Source organism: Aureobasidium melanogenum, assembly GCF_000721775.1.
Source record: "Aureobasidium melanogenum CBS 110374 unplaced genomic scaffold scaffold_24, whole genome shotgun sequence".
In the NCBI taxonomy this organism is placed as follows: Eukaryota; Fungi; Ascomycota; class Dothideomycetes; order Dothideales; family Saccotheciaceae; genus Aureobasidium; species Aureobasidium melanogenum.
This window is the reverse complement of record NW_024470076.1, coordinates 31,610-49,642: the sequence shown is the minus strand read 5'-3', so window position 1 is coordinate 49,642 and position 18,033 is coordinate 31,610. Positions and strand designations below refer to the sequence as shown.

The 18,033-nt window shown below is 49.0% G+C and overlaps 7 protein-coding genes across 7 annotated transcripts; 4 read left to right on the top strand and 3 right to left on the bottom strand.

The window, feature by feature from the left end:
- Positions 1 to 214: 214 nt before the first annotated feature.
- Positions 215 to 925, bottom strand: M437DRAFT_56690 (vacuolar ATP synthase proteolipid subunit; the record flags this gene model as incomplete). Its single annotated transcript, XM_041023097.1, has 4 exons — positions 215 to 317; positions 374 to 682; positions 740 to 831; positions 893 to 925. 4 exons carry the CDS (start codon positions 923 to 925, stop codon positions 215 to 217), a joined length of 537 nt encoding a protein of 178 aa, XP_040876551.1.
- Positions 926 to 1,310: 385 nt separating this feature from the next.
- On the top strand, positions 1,311 to 2,024 carry M437DRAFT_87439 (uncharacterized protein; the record flags this gene model as incomplete). The annotated part of the gene is made up of 3 exons (XM_041028640.1): positions 1,311 to 1,393; positions 1,445 to 1,541; positions 1,605 to 2,024. 3 exons carry the CDS (start codon positions 1,311 to 1,313, stop codon positions 2,022 to 2,024), a joined length of 600 nt encoding a protein of 199 aa, XP_040876550.1.
- A 223-nt stretch (positions 2,025 to 2,247) lies between these two features.
- M437DRAFT_56304 (uncharacterized protein) lies at positions 2,248 to 2,807 on the bottom strand (the record flags this gene model as incomplete). Its single annotated transcript, XM_041023031.1, has 2 exons — positions 2,248 to 2,633; positions 2,750 to 2,807. The coding sequence occupies 2 exons, from the start codon at positions 2,805 to 2,807 to the stop codon at positions 2,248 to 2,250; spliced, it is 444 nt and encodes a 147-aa protein (XP_040876549.1).
- A 907-nt stretch (positions 2,808 to 3,714) lies between these two features.
- M437DRAFT_56470 (uncharacterized protein) lies at positions 3,715 to 4,883 on the top strand (the record flags this gene model as incomplete). The annotated part of the gene is made up of 3 exons (XM_041023056.1): positions 3,715 to 3,826; positions 3,879 to 4,030; positions 4,152 to 4,883. 3 exons carry the CDS (start codon positions 3,715 to 3,717, stop codon positions 4,881 to 4,883), a joined length of 996 nt encoding a protein of 331 aa, XP_040876548.1.
- Positions 4,884 to 10,497: 5,614 nt separating this feature from the next.
- M437DRAFT_77984 (uncharacterized protein) lies at positions 10,498 to 11,665 on the top strand (the record flags this gene model as incomplete). The annotated part of the gene is made up of 2 exons (XM_041026918.1): positions 10,498 to 10,521; positions 10,577 to 11,665. 2 exons carry the CDS (start codon positions 10,498 to 10,500, stop codon positions 11,663 to 11,665), a joined length of 1,113 nt encoding a protein of 370 aa, XP_040876547.1.
- Positions 11,666 to 12,874: 1,209 nt separating this feature from the next.
- M437DRAFT_87434 (uncharacterized protein) lies at positions 12,875 to 14,350 on the bottom strand (the record flags this gene model as incomplete). Its single annotated transcript, XM_041028639.1, has 3 exons — positions 12,875 to 13,744; positions 13,797 to 14,241; positions 14,301 to 14,350. 3 exons carry the CDS (start codon positions 14,348 to 14,350, stop codon positions 12,875 to 12,877), a joined length of 1,365 nt encoding a protein of 454 aa, XP_040876546.1.
- A 465-nt stretch (positions 14,351 to 14,815) lies between these two features.
- M437DRAFT_56360 (uncharacterized protein) lies at positions 14,816 to 15,523 on the top strand (the record flags this gene model as incomplete). Its single annotated transcript, XM_041023043.1, has 2 exons — positions 14,816 to 15,247; positions 15,350 to 15,523. 2 exons carry the CDS (start codon positions 14,816 to 14,818, stop codon positions 15,521 to 15,523), a joined length of 606 nt encoding a protein of 201 aa, XP_040876545.1.
- Positions 15,524 to 18,033: the final 2,510 nt, after the last annotated feature.

Genomic DNA, 18,033 nt, shown 5'->3' with positions numbered 1-18,033 from the left:
CACGAGTGGTAAAGTTCCACAATTCAGATGCTTTCAAAAACAACATGGCTCCCTGATTTCTTCGCTCCGGACGCCATACTAATGCTGATCTGATCTGGTTGCAATACTGCTTGTTGATGCAGTCTTGACAGACCGTTCTCTTCTTATCGTGCATGTCGCTTATATTATGACTCTTCTTGTTGAACTTGACGAACAGCATCCAGGCTGTCATCATTTAGGCAAAGTCGGCAGCGGGACCAGAGAGTAGAAGACCGATAATGAGACCGAAGAGTCCGAGGACGGAACTGAAAATCTCAATGACGAGAATCTTGACGAACCTGTGAACTACAGTCAGTATGAATGAAATGACGTCCGAGTTTGAGATGCAACGTACAAGCTGGGGTCGGCAGCATCAGCAAGGGCAGCACTACTACCGTTGATACCAACAGAAACACCGCAGACCAAGTTGCAAGCACCGACCAAGAGACCAGACCAGAACAAGGCGAAACCAGTGTAGTAGTTGCTGCCAGATCTTGCGGCATCGGGACCAACCGAGGCCATCTTTGCTGAGAAAACAATAGACATGATGACACCGTAGATGGCGACGACTTCGCAGAAAATGATGGAGATCAAGTTCTTGGTTCGTATCCTGGGAGCCTTGACACCACCACCGAGGATTGAGGCACCGGTAATGAAGATACCCCTGTTTGTCTTGTCTCAGTATTCAGCTCTTTCTGTTGTTGTGATTCGTGTTACTGACCATGCAGCTCCGACGACCGAGAGACCGATGCAAAGGCCAATACCCGTGCTAGCCCATGCGTGGGGCGAGATGCTGAGAAGGAAGTCTCCAACCTGAGACGAGTGTCAGACGCGTGTTCGGATGCGATGGATGTGCGTTGGTGTGTTTGCGTACGTTGAAAGCTTCACCCTCTCCATTGAAGAGCATATCTAAGGCGTGGTATTAGCTTTGAGGCCCATGAGGAGTGTTGCAGGTGGTTGATAGGAGCGTACAAAGTCCGATGACAGTCAGGGCAGTGGTTGCGCCATAGAGGCCGTATGTGAGACCGCCCATGTTGATTGATCAGGGACTGCGCAGTCGTCGGGGCTGTCGTAGTCTCGTTGGATGCGTGTTGACCTCGTCCAGTCTGCCAACGTTGGAGGTGACGCTTCGGGCAACCTGCAATGATGCGCCTGCGGCAATTTCCGTCTCCAACTTCCGCCCGCCGTCACGCAGTCTTGGCACCATCAACGCTCCGCCAGAATCATCAAGGTTCCGCCAGATCAGATTAGCCATATCGAGCATCTGGTCGCGAGTCCATCGAATATCAATCATGTCAACATCCACTTCCAAGTGGTTGGTCTTTGCGGTTGCAAGTGGAGCTTGTGCCGCCTTGAATGGTGTCTTCGCCAAACTGTAAGACACACAAAGCTATCGTCACCCTCTCACCCTTACTGACCCCTATAGCACTACAACACAGTTAACCACAGCATGGGCTGAATCTCTGTCTCACATCTTTGGCTTATCAGGTCCAAACAAGTTCTTTGAATATCTGGTTCGCGGTGTATGTCCTTTGTCCCAGTTTGCGACACGATACCTGTCTCAGGAGTTCTGACTTCCCGCCTAGCTCTTCTTCGTCCTGAACCTCGTTTTCAATGGAGTCATGTGGGGTCTCTTTACGCGCGCCCTCACCCTCGCCTCGAGTACAACAAGAGTCAGTGTCATCAACACATCTGCAAACTTCATGATCACCGCCGTCCTGGGCGTCTTGATCTTCTCCGAATCTTTGCCTGGACTTTGGTTGCTTGGAGCTGCCATGTTGGTTGCTGGAAGTGTTATTATTGGAAGAAGAGAAGAAGGAAAAGAGACAGGCGATGCGGGTACTGCTGGTGCTGAACCGACTGTGCTTGCGGCAGACAGCTCAGAGACCACGCCATTCCACGATGAGCCAGATGCGCCCCTGGATGGAAGTGACCAAGATGAAGCCTTCAAAGATGCGCCCAGCACACACGAGTTGGAGAATACGAACAAGGTCTGGTCAAGCTGATGGTGGAGAAGCATATATTGAACATGATATAACACAAACATGCCGTTCCATGTTGCCCATCGCGCTGTTCACGCGACAGTAGAACAAGTCAAACAAAAAGACAAGAAAAAACAGCCAAGTTAATTACACGAAATGTATCGCGCTCTCGGATCAGAAAGGTGTGGGTATTGTTGTGGGTATAAGTTGAGTGATCGTTCGTCATTAGGTGATATGCAGTGGCAATCTAGTCGTGTGACTGGACCTTGTTGTTGCCCTTAACAGCCTCAGCGTAGGTGGGAGGGTTTGCAGCATCGCCCTTTGACGCGCTAGGCATCTGCTGATCTTGGCGGTATTGCTGGGGTTGCGATCCCTCAGCTTGACTGCTGGGAGCACCGGTGATGGTTCCGTAGCCAGGACCCCTTGAGCTGCTCACCGAAGGACGGTGGCTCTGTTGGACATAGTAGTATGTCACACGGCCTCCCTCAGGTTCCTGAGCGAGCTCGTCGTACGTCGGATCGGGGTATCGCGAGATGATGTACCAGGAGTGGAGTAGACCGGGCAGGTAACCCAAGACGCAAAGGGCGATGTTGATGAGTGAGTCGGCTGAGCAGATGCCGCGCTTGACCCATACTACAAGACTATATCAGCGACTCATTCTTGCAAAGTTGCACCCTGCTTGGTCCATGCTGCAGCGGTGGCTGCGCAGGTACGTGTGGAGAAGGGGGAGGATTGCGGTAGTCACTCACCAGCGATGGGAGGGAAGAGAATGGCCAGGAAGCCCAAGAAGATATCACTGCCGCACATATTGTTTGTTTGGTATTGGTCTGAGATGTTGATTCGATGCTTGCGCGAAGGAAGAAGAGGGGTGAAGTGTTGACTGAAAGCGGTTGCCTCGTTGCCAAAAGCCTCACGCCCACCCGATGACGCGAGAAACGCTAGAGACGCTCAGCCTTACTTGTGCGCCACACTAGGCAGTGACATTGTTCACATCCACAAATCAACGAAATCAATTCTCTCTCATTCTCGTAGATTGATTATGAATGTCACCATTAATCTGAAGTGATGAAGTGGTATCCGTTCGACACAGATGTGGAAATCTTATGGTCTCGAGCACAAAGTCTGCACTGGTCATGCACAACTTCTTATACCGCAGATAGCTATCCGGTTTCAAAAGCATGTTTCATGTCGCTCAGGCTACCACTTAACGACTGAAGATTGAAGACTGAAGACTGAAGACTTACCCCACGCCAACACATGGCAGCATCTCAAGCTGCACAGGGACATGGTATCGTGCAGTCAGGGTGTGTCTCCAGATAACTGCCTAATTGGACGTCCTTGAATCTAAAGGACACTGCCCTATTTCTTCAAGACGTTGTGCATCTCTATAGGTACACACGTGAAAGTGTTCTGCATACGGGGAGTTTCGCGACTGCTGCCGACTCGGCCATGCTGCTCCAGAACAAGGCACCGAAAAAGGTGAGCCGTGAGGCTGATTGATTGACCTTCCCCTCTTTCCCGTCTCCGCAGTCCCCGGATATCCGTGGCACCTTACTCCCTTCCTCGGTTGCCCGAGAGCCGATCTTTGTCTCGCTAGGCACAATTGATGATGTCGTTTAACCATCTCCCGTGTTGATAAGGAAAAAGACATGCTGTTCTTGACAACCTCGATACCTTTGTGAACTTATACCTAAGGCCAGACTAATCACTCAAGATGAATGCTTTGAGACGCCAGCTCTATGCTGTCAATGCTCCCGTACAGCGATATTTCTCGACTTCGAGTTCACGGCACGCGACCTATGGCTTTATCGGGCTGGGACAGATGGGTGTGTACTCGAAAGCTACATTCTTACATGTATCACGACTGATCTTGAACAGGCTATCGTATGGCTCAAAACTTACGAGCCAAACTGCCCAGCTCTGATAACCTCATAATCCATGATGTGAACAACGAGACGACATCAAGATTCGTCAAAGAGAACTCGAATGTAGAAATCGGACAGGACGTCAGAGATGTTGCCGAAAGATCAGTAAGTCTATCTCGACTGTCCAACACCCTATGATATACATCGATAACTACCGAACTCATCGAGTCACTTTCACCGTCTTCGAACTATTCCGAGCAAGCAAAGAGAACTAACCAGCCCTTAGGAAACAATTATCACAGCACTTCCAGGACCATCCCATGTCCAAAACGTCTTCAAATCGATGCTCAGTCCGCCTACCTTGCTCCGTGACGGCGTAAACCAGGAACGACTCTTTATCGACTGCTCAACCATCGATCCTCTGTCTTCTGCAAACGTCGCTAACGCAGCTCACTCATCCGGCCAAGGCAAATTCATCGACGCTCCCATGTCTGGCGGCATTGTAGGTGCCGAAGCAGGAAAACTTACCTTCATGATCGGCGCACCTCCAGAACTGGTCGACCGCGCAACTGAAGTCTTGATGATGATGGGAAAACGTGTACTTCACCTCGGACCCCAAACTTCTGGATTGAAGGGCAAACTCGCGAATAACTACTTGCTGGCTCTTAACAACATCGCTACTGCCGAAGCTTTGAACATGGGTGTGCAGTGGGGATTAGACGCCTCGGCATTAACAGACATGATCAACACAAGCACAGGAAAATGCTGGCCTAGCGAAGTCAACAACCCCGTTCCTGGCGTCCTTCCTGATGCCCCTTCCAGCAAAGAATATGCTGGCGGCTTTGGCACAGCACTGATGAACAAGGATTTGAAACTGGCCATGCATGCTGCTCAGCAATTCGGTATCGAGCCTCGTTTGGGTCCTATGGCTGCTTCCATCTATGCTGCCATAGAGGGAAATGAGAAGTACAAGGGCAAAGACTTTTCAGTTGTTTACAAGTATTTACGTGGAGAGTAGATTTGCTAGATTGTTTTTAGATTTTACAAAACAATGTCTTGCATCAAGGGCGCTGGACGCCAGTTTTCGATTTCTTTTTTTTTTTTTTTGTTTTCTCTCGCCGCTAGCTCTCAGTGGACGCCGTCTCATGCTTGTCATCGTTCTACTTTCGTGCCTTTTGACAGCGTCGCTATCAGCCTGGGGCGCTGCCAGTAGTCAGGAGCTATCATTGTCCACGAGTTGACTTGTAAAAATGACTCCGAGCATGGAGACACAGAGCTTCTCTAGACACGAGATGCGATAAAATAGCACTGAAGCTGCTCCAACATCGACAACGACACAGCTGTGCCTGCGAGAAAATCGAGTCCAAGGCCAAATCACGATGATCAAGGGCTGAGTGGGAATCCAAGGAAAGCTACGCATTACTCGCCGTATCCAGGGCCTCCACAGAGTATTTTTGACCCAAAGGCCCATCTACGGCCCATCATCTCGAAATCCTACAATTAGCGTCCACACGAGGAACTTTACCCGAACCCAGTATGCTCAGACACCCTCCTTTTTTTCATCACTCTTTTGCAGCTCTCTCCCATCAAAAACTTAGTATCATAAAGTGACTGTCAAAAAGCAGAATAGCATCAAAAAAAACCATGGACATGTTCATCGAGAGACGTTACCCCCACTTACCTACCTCGATATTGATATCATCATGCCTTTCTACAGCTTTTCAATCGACCTGTATTGCAGCAAGGAGAGGATAGAGAAAGGAGATAGGGATAGTAGCCTCCTAATACTTGGTCTATCGGGATCATTGATTTCACTCTACCCCTTGTCCAGGACCTGTTCATGTCCCTCCCGCGCACAGCTTATCGTTTCAAGTATCCATCAAAATGCAGAATGATTACAAGAATCAAGGGATTATCCACTGAGAGACCTCGACAGGCTGGCTCTCTCAGGATACATACCTCAACCTCAATGATATCGTGCCTTTTTATTGCTTGTCCATCGACCCGTCACGCTGTAAGGAGAACTAGGGAGTAAGAGGTATGTATAGCAACCCCGTTGCTTTGTCCATTGATACAGCGACGTGGATTATGCTATCTCATCCACAACACAGAAAAAAATGCTACCCTTCGTGCATCCAATCATCATCTACAACGAAGAGATAGCACTAGCCCACCTCTGTTCATCCTTCCTATAAAGCTCATTAGCATCCATCTTATCGATCCCACAGCTTCAAAAGACTTACTTGTCAAAATGCAACAACATGCCCAACACAGGCACCAACTGCAACTGATGCTTTCTATCCTTCTGTTCCAAAAACTGCAAAAGCACATTCTTGAGGTATACGTAGTCCATAGCTTCGCCGCGAGCATCGGGGCCTCCCGTGGTAGCGACACTGCCATTGCGACTTCCCATAGGCGACCCAATACGTGAGCTTTCGAGTGATGATCGAGCGGATGGTTTTTCTGACTTGCTGCTTTTGAGGGTTTTGATCTCGTCGGCGAGGGCTTTTGAGGATTTTTGGAGGGTGGTGAGGCGGGTTTCTGTTTCAGAGAGGGATTTGCGGAGGTCTGCTTTTTCTTTTTCGAGGGCTTGGGACGAACGTTCATGCTCATCGAGAGCGTCGCGGAGTTGAGTCATTGCACTCCTGACTTCGGTTAGTTCTTCTGTGGCAGCTTCTGATTTTCTCTCGAGGTCGGTCTTTTGTTTGCGCCATTGTGCCTCTTTTCTTTCGAATTCCTCCTTTTCGTCGTTGATGGAGGAGAGTGATGTTTCCGCATCTCTCAGTTTGTGCTTCAAGTCTTCGAGTTCGCGCGCTCGTCGGCGACCGACGGTAACTGCTTCCTCTTCAGCACGATCACGTTCTTCGATTGCTACGTCCATTCGTTCGCGCATTTCCTTGACGCGCGACTCGGCACGACCTTCGACATCAGCGAGCAGACGGCGCATCGTTTCTGCTTCTCTGCTGCGTTCGCTGAGGAGACGATGGGCATCTGCAAGCTCTTCCTCGAGACTCTCGCATCGTTCCTTGACTTCCTTCATTTGAGTTGCCAGCTCGCGAGTCTGATCTTGCATGCTGTCCATTAGGGATTGAGCCGAAGCTTGCTGAGCAGACTTGAGTTGAAGTTCTTCCTTCAATCGTGATGATTCTTGGTTCAAAGAAGCAACTTGCTTCTCCAAACTCTGCAACTTTTCGCGTTGTTTCGAAGATTCTTCTTGAGCTTTGGTGAGATCTTTTTGAAGCTTGTCTCTAGACTCGGTGGCTTCCTTTTGTGATTTCTCCGCCCGTTGAAGGTCTTTTTGCATCTTGTTGCTTTGCTCCTCGAGCGTTGCTGTGCGTTCTGCACTCTGCTTGACCTTTTCGTTCAAAGATTTGATCTCAGCATCTTTGTCCTTTGTCTGAGTCTTGTAAGTAGAGATCTCGGACTGCAGATCCTTCTCCTTAGCTTCCAATCTACGAAGAGTGCCATTGGCTGTGCTGAGCTCTTCCTTGGCCTTCTTGAGCTCGGCGGCTTCTTGACGCAGCGTTGTTAGCTCAGGCTGGATTTTGTTGAGGTGCTCTCTAAGTGCCGTCAGATCCTTGTATCTTGTCTGAGCTAGCTCGTTAGCGGCAGACAAGTCAGTCTGCAAGGATGAACTCTTGGACTTGAGTTCGTCAAATTCAGCAGTCAAGCTCTTGTGCTTTTCGTTTGACTCTCCATGGCTTGACTTGAGCGACTCGGTCTCTGCCTTGAGCTTCTTGTTGGCATCTTCCAGAGTCTTCTTTTCCTTCTGGACATTCGCAAGCTTGTCTTCGAGCTCTTTGCTTGAAGCACCGGAGGTTTCCTTGATCTCGTCCAGCTCTTTCTGAACCTTTGCATGATCCTCCGTCTTGGTCTTGATCTCAGCCTGAAGGTCATCGCACTGTTTTTGCAGAGATTTGCATCTGTCTTCAAGCTGCTTCATCTCTTCGGCACGTTCACCAGACTCAGAGTCCTTTTGTGTCTTCAAAGTCTTAATCTGATCTTTTGCACCGCACAACTCGTTGCCAATATCCTTAAGCTGTTCTCTGAGGTCGTCAATCTCTTCCTTGAGATCGTCTTCACCCTTGAGCTTAGCATCAAGTCTGTCAATAGCTGCCTCTTTCTTCTCGATCTGAGCTGTGAGTTCTTTGATTTCACCATCCTTCTGCTCAATGACAATGTTCAACTCCTTGATCTTCTGGTCGTTGTCCTCGGATTGAACACCTCTTGGAGCTAGCTGGCTGAGAGAGTTGGTGATATGTGCTCTTGCGGCAGCCAACTGCTCAGGTGAAAGGACAGACTCTTGCGGAACAGGTCCAGACTGCTCTTCGGGCTTTGGAGAAGGCGCAGACGAAGGTGAAACACTCTCTGATGTCTCTGCGACAGGCTTGTTGGCAGCAGCACCACCCTTCTTCTTTTTCTTGTTCTTGTTCTTCTTCTTGGCTGCTCCACCATCCGCAGTCTGGGTGGCGTTGGCCGTCTCAGCCGAAGCAGCAGGAGCAGGCTCGGGCTCGACTACTGCAGGTGCTTCCGGCTCGGAAGTTTTGCAGTGGCCACAAGCTAGAATCATTTGATAAGCATCATCACGTTCTCTTTCAGCAGCCTTCAACTGCCCTCGGAGCTCATCCAATGATGTGTCCTGAGTAGACGCTACTGGAGCAGCCTCGGTAGCAGCCTTCAGGTCGGCCTCGCTCTTTTTCAAATCGCCACGCATGCTGTCCACATCCTTCTGCAATGACTTTTTGCTTGACTCGGCTTCAGTGAGTTGTGACTTCAACGTCTTGACCAAGTTGTCCAGAGTTTCCAACCGCTTCTTGTCGGCATCGCTTTGTTTCTTGTTGCCACTATCCTGATTCGCCTTTTCCTTATTTTCCTTCTCGAGTTTGGTGAGAGCGTCCTGTGCAGAAGCGGCTTTCGTCTTGAACTCCCCAATTTGATCATTGGCAGTCCTGAGATCTGACGTCGCCTTGTCGAGTTTGTCACTAAGAGATTTGATTCGCGATTCCAGTGGTTCCTTTTCAGATGCTGAGATGTGATCAATCTGGTCCAGCTGTGTCTTGATCTTCTCAAGCGTACCCTCAGATTCCTTGAACCTCTTTTCTAGGTCAGACTTTTGTTTCTCCAGCTCCGAAACCTTCTGTTCAAAGTCGGCCTTTTGCTTTTCCAGATCAGACTTTTGCTTCTCCAAGTCGGCGAGCTTTTTCTCTGAATCAGACTTCGACTGTTCTTGAGATTCTTTTGCGCTCGATTGATCCTTGTTCACCTTTTCAAGTTCTTCTCTGGCTGTCTTTTCAGAGTCCTGGGCAGTCTTGAGGTCAGTTTCCAGAGAGGTGATCTTCTCGTTGAGCTCTTCAACTTGACGTGTTTGTTGGTCCAACTCTTCCTGTAAACGTGGAGCCTCTTCTTCATAGGAAAAGAAATCCTCGCTCTTTCTGGTAGACTTAGCATCCTTGTCGTCGACAGATAATGTGTTGGCGCCTAGGGGGTCGGTCTCTGCGGTAGACTTGTTCTTCTCATCCCTCTCTTTTCTCAAACCTGCTGCCTCATCGTATGCCTCTTTGGCTCTCTTCTCGGCATCGTCGAGTTTGCGCTTGATTTCATCCTTTTCGCCAGTAACCTTCTTGTACTCTTCCATGACCATGTCGCCTTTCAAGTTCAGCTGCATAAGATATTCGACCAGAGCAGAGGGATCAGCGATAGAAGTCAGAGGGGTGTTTTCGCGGAGAGCGGCCTCGAAAGGCTCGATGGCGGTGACCCTTGCATGAGCAATGCGGTAGGAACGGAGAAGTTCAGTGTAGCGCGACTCTAGCTTTTCGAGTTTGCGCAGCTTTTGACGGACATCTTGGGGCAATTCGTCGGGTTGTTTTCCTGTATCTTGTGCCTTTTCTGAAGGAGGAGCATCGGATTTGACTGATTCCTTTTCGTTGGTTGAGGTAGCAGGTGGGTCAGAGGAGGAATTGGAGGCTTCATTCGCAGCAGGATTGGGAGTGGCAGTGCGAGTAGGAGCTTCATCATCGTCAATAACGAATTCGCTTGGGTCGGGCCCTTTGGTAGGAATGCCACGATTCGAGTCGGCGCGGGCACGATTTCCTGGACGATTCGGTGATTCGGTTCGAGACACGCCCCTTCTAGCAGCAGATGAAGGGGTGCGCTTCACAGGGGCTGATGTGCCGGATTGACCTCTTTGGCGAGCTTGTTCCTCTGCAATCTTGGAGTCCAAGAACTGGTCCAAGTTGCCCTTGAGCCTCTGCAGTGGTTGGTTGTCAGGAGAATGTTGATCTGACTGAACATGTAAGGGCTTACTTGAAACATGATGATGCGACTATGATATGACAAGCAGCATAGCTAGAGGAACAATACCCAAGAGAAAGAAAAGGAAATATTGTTTGTTGGACGGAACACGTTGATGGGCACGGGTATCGGAAGCTCGGCCCTGTCCCCTTGACTTTCGGCTTGTGACTTTTGGTGGAAGGTGCGACCTGAGCCTTCGACTTCGGTGCTTTCAGCTGCGGAAGGTGCAACGCGTGTGGAGTCCAACGTCATCGGAGCTTCTCGTTCACGTTGCGACACGTTCATCTTTCTTTTTGCATGTGCCTCTTCTGCTTGACACACATGCATTGTTCATAGCAGAAATGGTTTCATTCTGGCCCTTCAAGGCACGTACCTTTTAAGCATCGAATCTTCTTCAAGTCATACTGACATTCAGACCAGGGTCACGACGCGACATCGGCAGCGTCATTCGAAAAGCTGCTGTCTTCCCTCTCATCCAAGATTAACAAAGAGAGCGCCCGCAACGATCGTCTACACCAGCGACAACGCCGTTACAAAGTGCTATGGACTCTGTACACCACATTTGCCTACCTCCTCGCTGCAACCATCCTCATTCTGGTCACCGGCTTACCGAACTGCACTGCTATCGAGTACACTGGCCTGGCCGCATCACCTCTGCTTATCTATGCTGTCAGAACTGGCCTTGACGCATACTTCAACTACCGCCTCGCTTCAAGCCAGTCATACCTCAACCATCTGAACAAACAACGCGACGATGCTATCTCCAAGCTCAAGGAAGCCACAAAATACAACACTACCCAGCAGCTGCTGGACAAGTATGGCGGCTCTACTCCCACAAAGTCGCCCCAGCAGAAGTCGAGACAGGCACAAGACACTCCTACCAAGAAGCAACCTATTCCTGTCAAGCGAACTGGTCTACCTCCTCCGCCTACCGCGAACATCCCAGGACGCCAGCTACCTCCCTCTTTTCAACCTATGACTCCTCCTCAACAGCAAAACGCTCAGTTCCAACCTCTCCCTCCGCAACCTCAACAACCTCAACGCGATCCAAACGCCGAGTTCGCCCCCAACGCCTTCACAGCACCCACTCCACGCGATCAAAACCCCTACGCTTCATCTGGCTCGCGCTGGTACGACAGAATCCTAGACGTTGTTCTCGGTGACGACGAAACCCTACCCAAGAACCGCATCGTGCTGTTGTGTCGCAAATGTCGCTTGGTAAATGGTCAAGCTCCTCCAGGCACACGCTCCTTGGAAGACTTGGGTACATGGAGATGCAAGGAATGCCATGCCCTCAATGGACAAGAATCAGAAGCCAAAGCAATGATTAGAGAGATTGCCGAGGAGTCTACTGTCCCTGAAGGAGGAAAAGAAATGCAAGAAGTCAGAGGAGCTGAGAAGATGAGTGAAGAAGATGGCGAAGATCAAGAACAGGAAGAAGATGAAGATGAAGTTGTGTCTGCTCCTGCCACGTCTACTAGAAGTAAAGTCAGGCAACGCAAGAAGTAGCATCTTGAAAGAGCAACAAAACAGCAAAGCATTTGGAAAAGAAAAGAATACAAACGAATTGAAGGTCAATCATTGGTATTACTTTGTTATCATGCCACATCCCAATGTACACACGACTGTCTCAGTAAAGTTGCAGAGACAAACGATCTATCATAAACGCAACTGGGCTGTCAAGGAGAAAGACAGCAGCACCAGCTCAGACTGACTCCACAGCCACACGTCAACTCATATCAACGGCCATTTGATCTGACACTTCAACTCACTGCAAGAAAACAACAATCCTCATCTCCAGGCACACAGCAAAACCAAAACAAACTCTCGCAACTCACCAACATTCCAGCCCAGAAACTAAAGAAAAGAACAATGGAGTATTGGAGAAGGAAGCAAAAAAAAAAGGCAAAAGTATGGACGACTAGGGGATCGAACCCTAGACCTTCAGCATGCAAAGCAGACGCGCTACCACTGCGCCAGACGCCCAATCATGTCATTTTGCTTCTTCAGCTACAATATATTCAACCACTGTCGCAAGGGAAGCAGAGATGATGGTCGTGTCACCTTGCTGTGAGATGCTTCTAGATGTTTGTTGTTGGATAATGCGTTGTAAGGTGCAAGATACAGGGAAATGCGACACATCATAGAAGAAGAACAAAGTCAAGAAAAGCTTCTTGAGATGTGTGTAACAATTGATCTGATTGTTAGACAATCGCTTGTTAGTCAAATTCCCATGGAAATTTTGACACGAGACATTCACTCCACCTTGGACAACCTCTGACATCGGCAAAAAAAAAAAATATAATAGTATTCTGTATTTCTACAGTCTCCAGAACTTAGGCATCATGCTAGAGGAGATGGTGACCACTCCGAAGACTCATAGACCTACTTTACACGTTTAGGAGAGCGTTGCACATCTGCATCGCTTTGGTGTGACCTGCCTTCGACACGAAATGCTGGTCTCCCAGATGCAAACCTCCAGTGATATATCCATAACAATGCACAATGATATCGAAAAACAGAGTAAGGTCCACTGAGAATAAGTACCGCAACAGACTCTCTCTCTGGACATCAGCTCTATTTTGAATAGACTGTGCATTTTGGAAGGTCCGGGATACGCTTCCACGTCAAGCTGGGAGTCGCTTCAGGGACAGTTGGTCATTGACCTGAGCAGCCATATGTACAATGCTCATTAATTCGTAAGACTCCTATAACAACCTACGCAGCTTCCGCCTGCATCTCTGTCTGCCTCTCTCCCTCTTTCCCCTTCTCTTCCACCTCCTTCTCTTTCCTCTCCTTCTCCAACCCTTCCAATTCCGCCAATCTCGCTGCAGTCTTTGCCGCTTCTTCTTGTTCCCTCTTTTCCTTTTCCATCCTTTCCATAGTCGCAAACTCTTCGTCCACATCTTCTTCATCAACCTTGGAGGTATTGGCTTCGTTAATGATACGCCCAACTTCATCTACATTCTCCATTTCATCTCTCAAGCGATCCACAACTTCTTCCACACCTTCTGTTCCTCCAACTTCTGCGTGTAAACTCTTCAAGACCTTGGCAGAAGCAGACATGGCGGATATTATAGCGACTTGATCGGCAGCGGTTTGGATGGCTGTAAACGTTTCTTCCAGTTGTGATAGTGTAGCACTGCGTGTATGTAGAGTGGTTTCTGCAAGCTTTTTGCTGCGTAAGGCTGATTTGGCTTGAACTGTGCGTTTCGCGGCGACGGCTTCGCGGGCTGAAATGTCGAGGGTTGTGATTCTGTCTGTAAGGGCTGAGACTTGAGTTTCCAGGGCCTTGATCAGGGTGCGTAGGTTTGCGATGTCGGTGTCTTGTTGGGTGATAGGTTGAGGTGCGGATTCAGAGGTAGATTTCAGCTTGATGGTCGAGGAGGTGAAGGAGAGGTAGGGTTTGTCGCGGGATAGATAGCGAAGGAGAATGTCGAAGTCAGTGGTGCTCAAGGCGGCCTCGGGATGTTTTGTCGGGTCAAGGACATAGGCGAACTCTGACTCGAAAAGGGAGCGAGAGAAGATCAAGGAGGTCGTTGACTGGTCGAGCTGGGAGGCTTTTGCTATGATAGCATTTGCTGCTTCCTGTTGTACTCGAGTCAGCGTGTGTTTCGTGATGAGAGTGATAGGGCAGTACCTCAACATTGGCCATAACGACGAGATTGCCAACTGACAGCTTATCGGATGCGCCAAACAGCGAGGCAACTCCAACCTGCTTGAGACCCCAACTGACGACCTGCCACGGTGAAGGAATCCAACTCTTTGCATAAACACTCTTGGTCGCATTCAGAAAATCGTCCAGAGGAATGAACTCGCGTCTTTCGACAGCATCTTGCATGACAGCACCGAGAGCTAACGGGCGACCCCATTGCTGAGAGTTCAAGGCGCGCGACAGTTCCTCACCGCTTCCAAAGACGACGTGACTTGGTTGTCCAGCTGCTGTTGTGGCGGGTGGTAATCGGCCAGCGCGTGCGGCAGCAGTCAGACCGCGCATCCATGCTCGAGAGTTTGCTTGGTATCCATCTGGGTTCGATGTCTTTTGTAGGCGAAAATCTGAGTAGAGAGACTGAAGGCGGTTGCGACTGGTGCTGATATTAGCGGAGTCCTGTTTGGCGCAATGAGGGTTGACAGGAGCATATACCTACGGAATGCCTCGTCATGTGTACGTAAGAATTCAACAAGGTCGTTCATCTTGTTATGCGTGGCAGCTGGTGTGTTTACAAGACATGGACTGCGTAATGGACAGAAACAAAATAGGCAATGACGATGGCTGGTCTTGGCGTTCACATGCTCATCGCGCTTTCCTTCCGCGTTGTTGTCAGTCATTCCATATCTGCAGTACAAGATACTACATCCTCCTGTTTCGAGATCATGCCTCTTCTCTTTATTTGGGGGAGATATTTGCGGCCACTGAGTCCCAAGACCCACAGCATCTCAGCTTGTCTCAGAGCCCTTTATTCTCGTTCTGCTCCGCAAGCCTCATCACATGATACTACCATCGTGAGCCAGCAGAAGGAACAACTACAGCATCAGCATGAAGCCAGGGATAGTCAGAAAAAACGACAATCTGCCAGAGAGTGGTATCACAGGCAGATACTTGACCCGGAATATTGTCAGAGAAAACAACAATATGCAAGAGAGTGGTATCGCAAACAGATGCTTGATCCAGAATATCGTCAGAGAAAACAACAATATCAAACAGAGCGGTATCACAAGCAGATGCTTGATCCAGAATATCGTCAGAAACGGGCTGAAGTTTCCAGAAAATTTTATGCAGACCGCAGAAGAGACATCGAATGGTTTCGACAACACGTGTATGCTGCCAATAAACGGTTCCATGATCGCATATTTGCAGACGATGCTATGCGCCAAAACAAAAATGCCTACTCAGCTAAATGGAACAAACAGCGTTATTGCGCCGATCCTCAGTTCAGGTTATATCATGGCCTAAAAAAATGGTATAGGTTACAGAGAGAGCACCTCAGCCAATTTGTCTGGGAACACTGGCGGCCTATCTATCATCAAGACAAAGTCGAGAGAACCTGCGCTACTTGTGCCACGACTAGGATTAATGGCAGTCGCCTTTGGGTACGTATGCAAACCATCATGAGATTCGATTTCTTTTTTAGGAGACCGAAACCAGCCATCACATCATAGTCCCATCCATGCTGACCGTACCTCGCTTGGCAGTTTGAGCGCAAAAATACATCTGACTGCAATTCTACTTCGTACGACTGCCTTGGTTGCTACGCTGAATCGAAATGGTCCAAAATTGTACCAATGGAAGCGAAAGGAGCATCGCGCTTCTACAAGCCTAGGGATCCAGAAGTCCTCGCTATGCTTGAGGCCCGAGAAAAAGAATAAATCTTCTGCTCTTCGTTCATTGTATACTGATGAGTTACTGTTCCTCAGTCAAGGAAGAGAATACATGCGGTCTTGGATCTCGAAACGCGCTGCATAGCGACTTGGGTTTTCTCTGGAAATGTCTGGGATCTTGTTGTTGCCAAAAAGATAGCTAAAGATTGGCCGGCTTCTCCTCAGCGACTCTCTGACTTCTCCTGAAAACAGTCAACAACTGGGCCCGACCAATGTACCGCAGTAACGTTGTCGGCGGAAGGAAACACTTCAGTGCAATCAGCAAACTGTGGAGACCTTCAAGCACCAGACTCTGTCACAATTTGCCAATACGTCTCTCTCCCATGCCAATCTTGAGCAGAATAACAAGCTTTGAAGGTGCAAAATTATATTCGGATTAGAACTGCGTCCAGGGAAAGCCCGTCAAGGCGGCGTCTCTCATCCGACATCCTCTATCGCTCAAAACTTCGGAACTAAGCCCCTTAATTCCTGAGGAGAAAAGAATTATAAACAAGCTTCACAATCAGATGTTATGCAGTAAGCCCGACAAGTCAAACAAAGCTATAGCAAGCGGGTCATGCAGATATCAGCAGACAGCTGTGATCGACAACGCTCGTCAGTCTGCAATCACAGTCTTCTTCTTGCTCATCATCAATCTTGTCTCGCTGCTTGCCGTCTGGGATACTGTTCCGAGGCTGTCACCCTTCTGTCATGCTCTAAGCTGCAGGATCTTGTTTATGCCAATTTTCCTTTTCAGTGTCCTAATGGTAGCCTGAACGACAGTCTGACACATATGTACTCTGCGTCTCATCCACGGCTTGAGGTTAGAGAAGGCATGGGCGGCAGGATCCAGGAATACCGTACAGAAACCACATATAAACATGTAGGCGGCTATGTGGTTTCAACCATTCGCAGTGATCTGTGGTACAGGTTGCGAAGGGGAAAGTTTCGTACCTGGTGAAATGGTCGGAATGGCCAGAGGAGTATAACCAATGATTACCTGCATCAGAGTTAGCTCATGCGGAGAAGTTAAGAAGAAAGCCTACGATAGTGCAAAGGTCACAAGCAAGAAACTTCATTTGCAGGTTAGAGACCGCGGGCAGCATTAAAGAAACGGGAACCATTCCAAACCTCCCAACCCCAAAGAAAAAAAAAACCCAATGGCCGATCAAATCTTCGACACCGGCTTAGAGTAGGTTTATAGCACGAGGATGCAAGAGAGAAGACTGAATTACTCCTAGTCGGAGTAGTAGTCGAAGTCATCATACTCGTCGTCAGAGTCGCTAACAATGCGACGAGCAGGGCGCTTACCAGCAGAGCGAGGGACACGGACGGAAGAGTCCTCCTCCTAATCGCCGCCACCAGCAGGGACGGCAGGACCAGCGTTGCCAGCAGTGGCCTCGCGCAGGCGCTGAGCCTCCTCGAGCTAAGCGCGACCTAGAATGTCGGAACGACGGATGTCCTACCTAAACACACGAGGAAGAGCAACACCACCAACGCGAACAGTCGACGAGGTGTGGGTGGTACGGCGACAAGCGTAGAACTCGCGCAGAGCAGCTTCCAAGCGGGTGCGGTACTCATCGACGAAGCGGGAGCCGTGGGTGATGGTTCAACGAGTTGAGATCTTGTAAGTCATGGTGTGCTTTTCGGCATATTGTACTCGGAACGCAGCTTTCTCAGGATCTGGGAGACGATGTGAGTATGAGCATGCAATGCCGTGCTTAAACAACGTCGATTGCGTCCTAATAATCTCCTGCCGTTTAACCTTTGGCTGTCTCTACCTTTTCGCAACACGAAGTAGTTCTCTTGTTCTCTATGCCAACGCCTATAGAGTTATAGCTTGGAACGAATCCTCGACACAAGGAATTTCAAACACAAGCTTTCTATGGAAACACCTCAATCCTTGACTTCATTGTGCATTTTGACAGCTCAAGAATCGCTCTGCATTGAGTCAGGAGTACTTCTCAGAGCTTCTGCATCTCTCAGCGCGAAACCCTGGATTATGCAGCTATAAGAATGCAGAACCTTGTCCAGAGCATGAGAAGTGTCCAGTGAGACCTGTTGTCTCTGAAAGCTCTCTCTGGACACGACTTGGTCCCTCCCAACCACACACGGAGCGGTTTCTGAGCTATCGAGATGCACAATTCTCTCTGATCTCGAGTTGTGGCCGGAGAAAGCTGATGCAAATGACAAATCTCAGCGGAAGCTCTTGGTTACCCAAGATTCTTGTGCATATTGATAGCTAGGTGCCGATGATCCTTGCGTCGTGCGATACAGCAGCTCTTGAGAAGGGAATCCTAACTCGATTGAGAGCCATCAATGAGCTAACAAAATGTACAATTCTTTCTCACTTCAAGTTGTATCCGGAGAGAGCTTATGCAAATGACGGTCCTCAAGAGACGTTTTTTGCTGCTAAAGACTATTATGCATCATAATAGTTATATGCTGAAGGGTCTTGTTCTACGAGATGCAGCAGTTCTAAGGACTCCTAATTCGACGCAAAGTAGTTTTTGGACCAT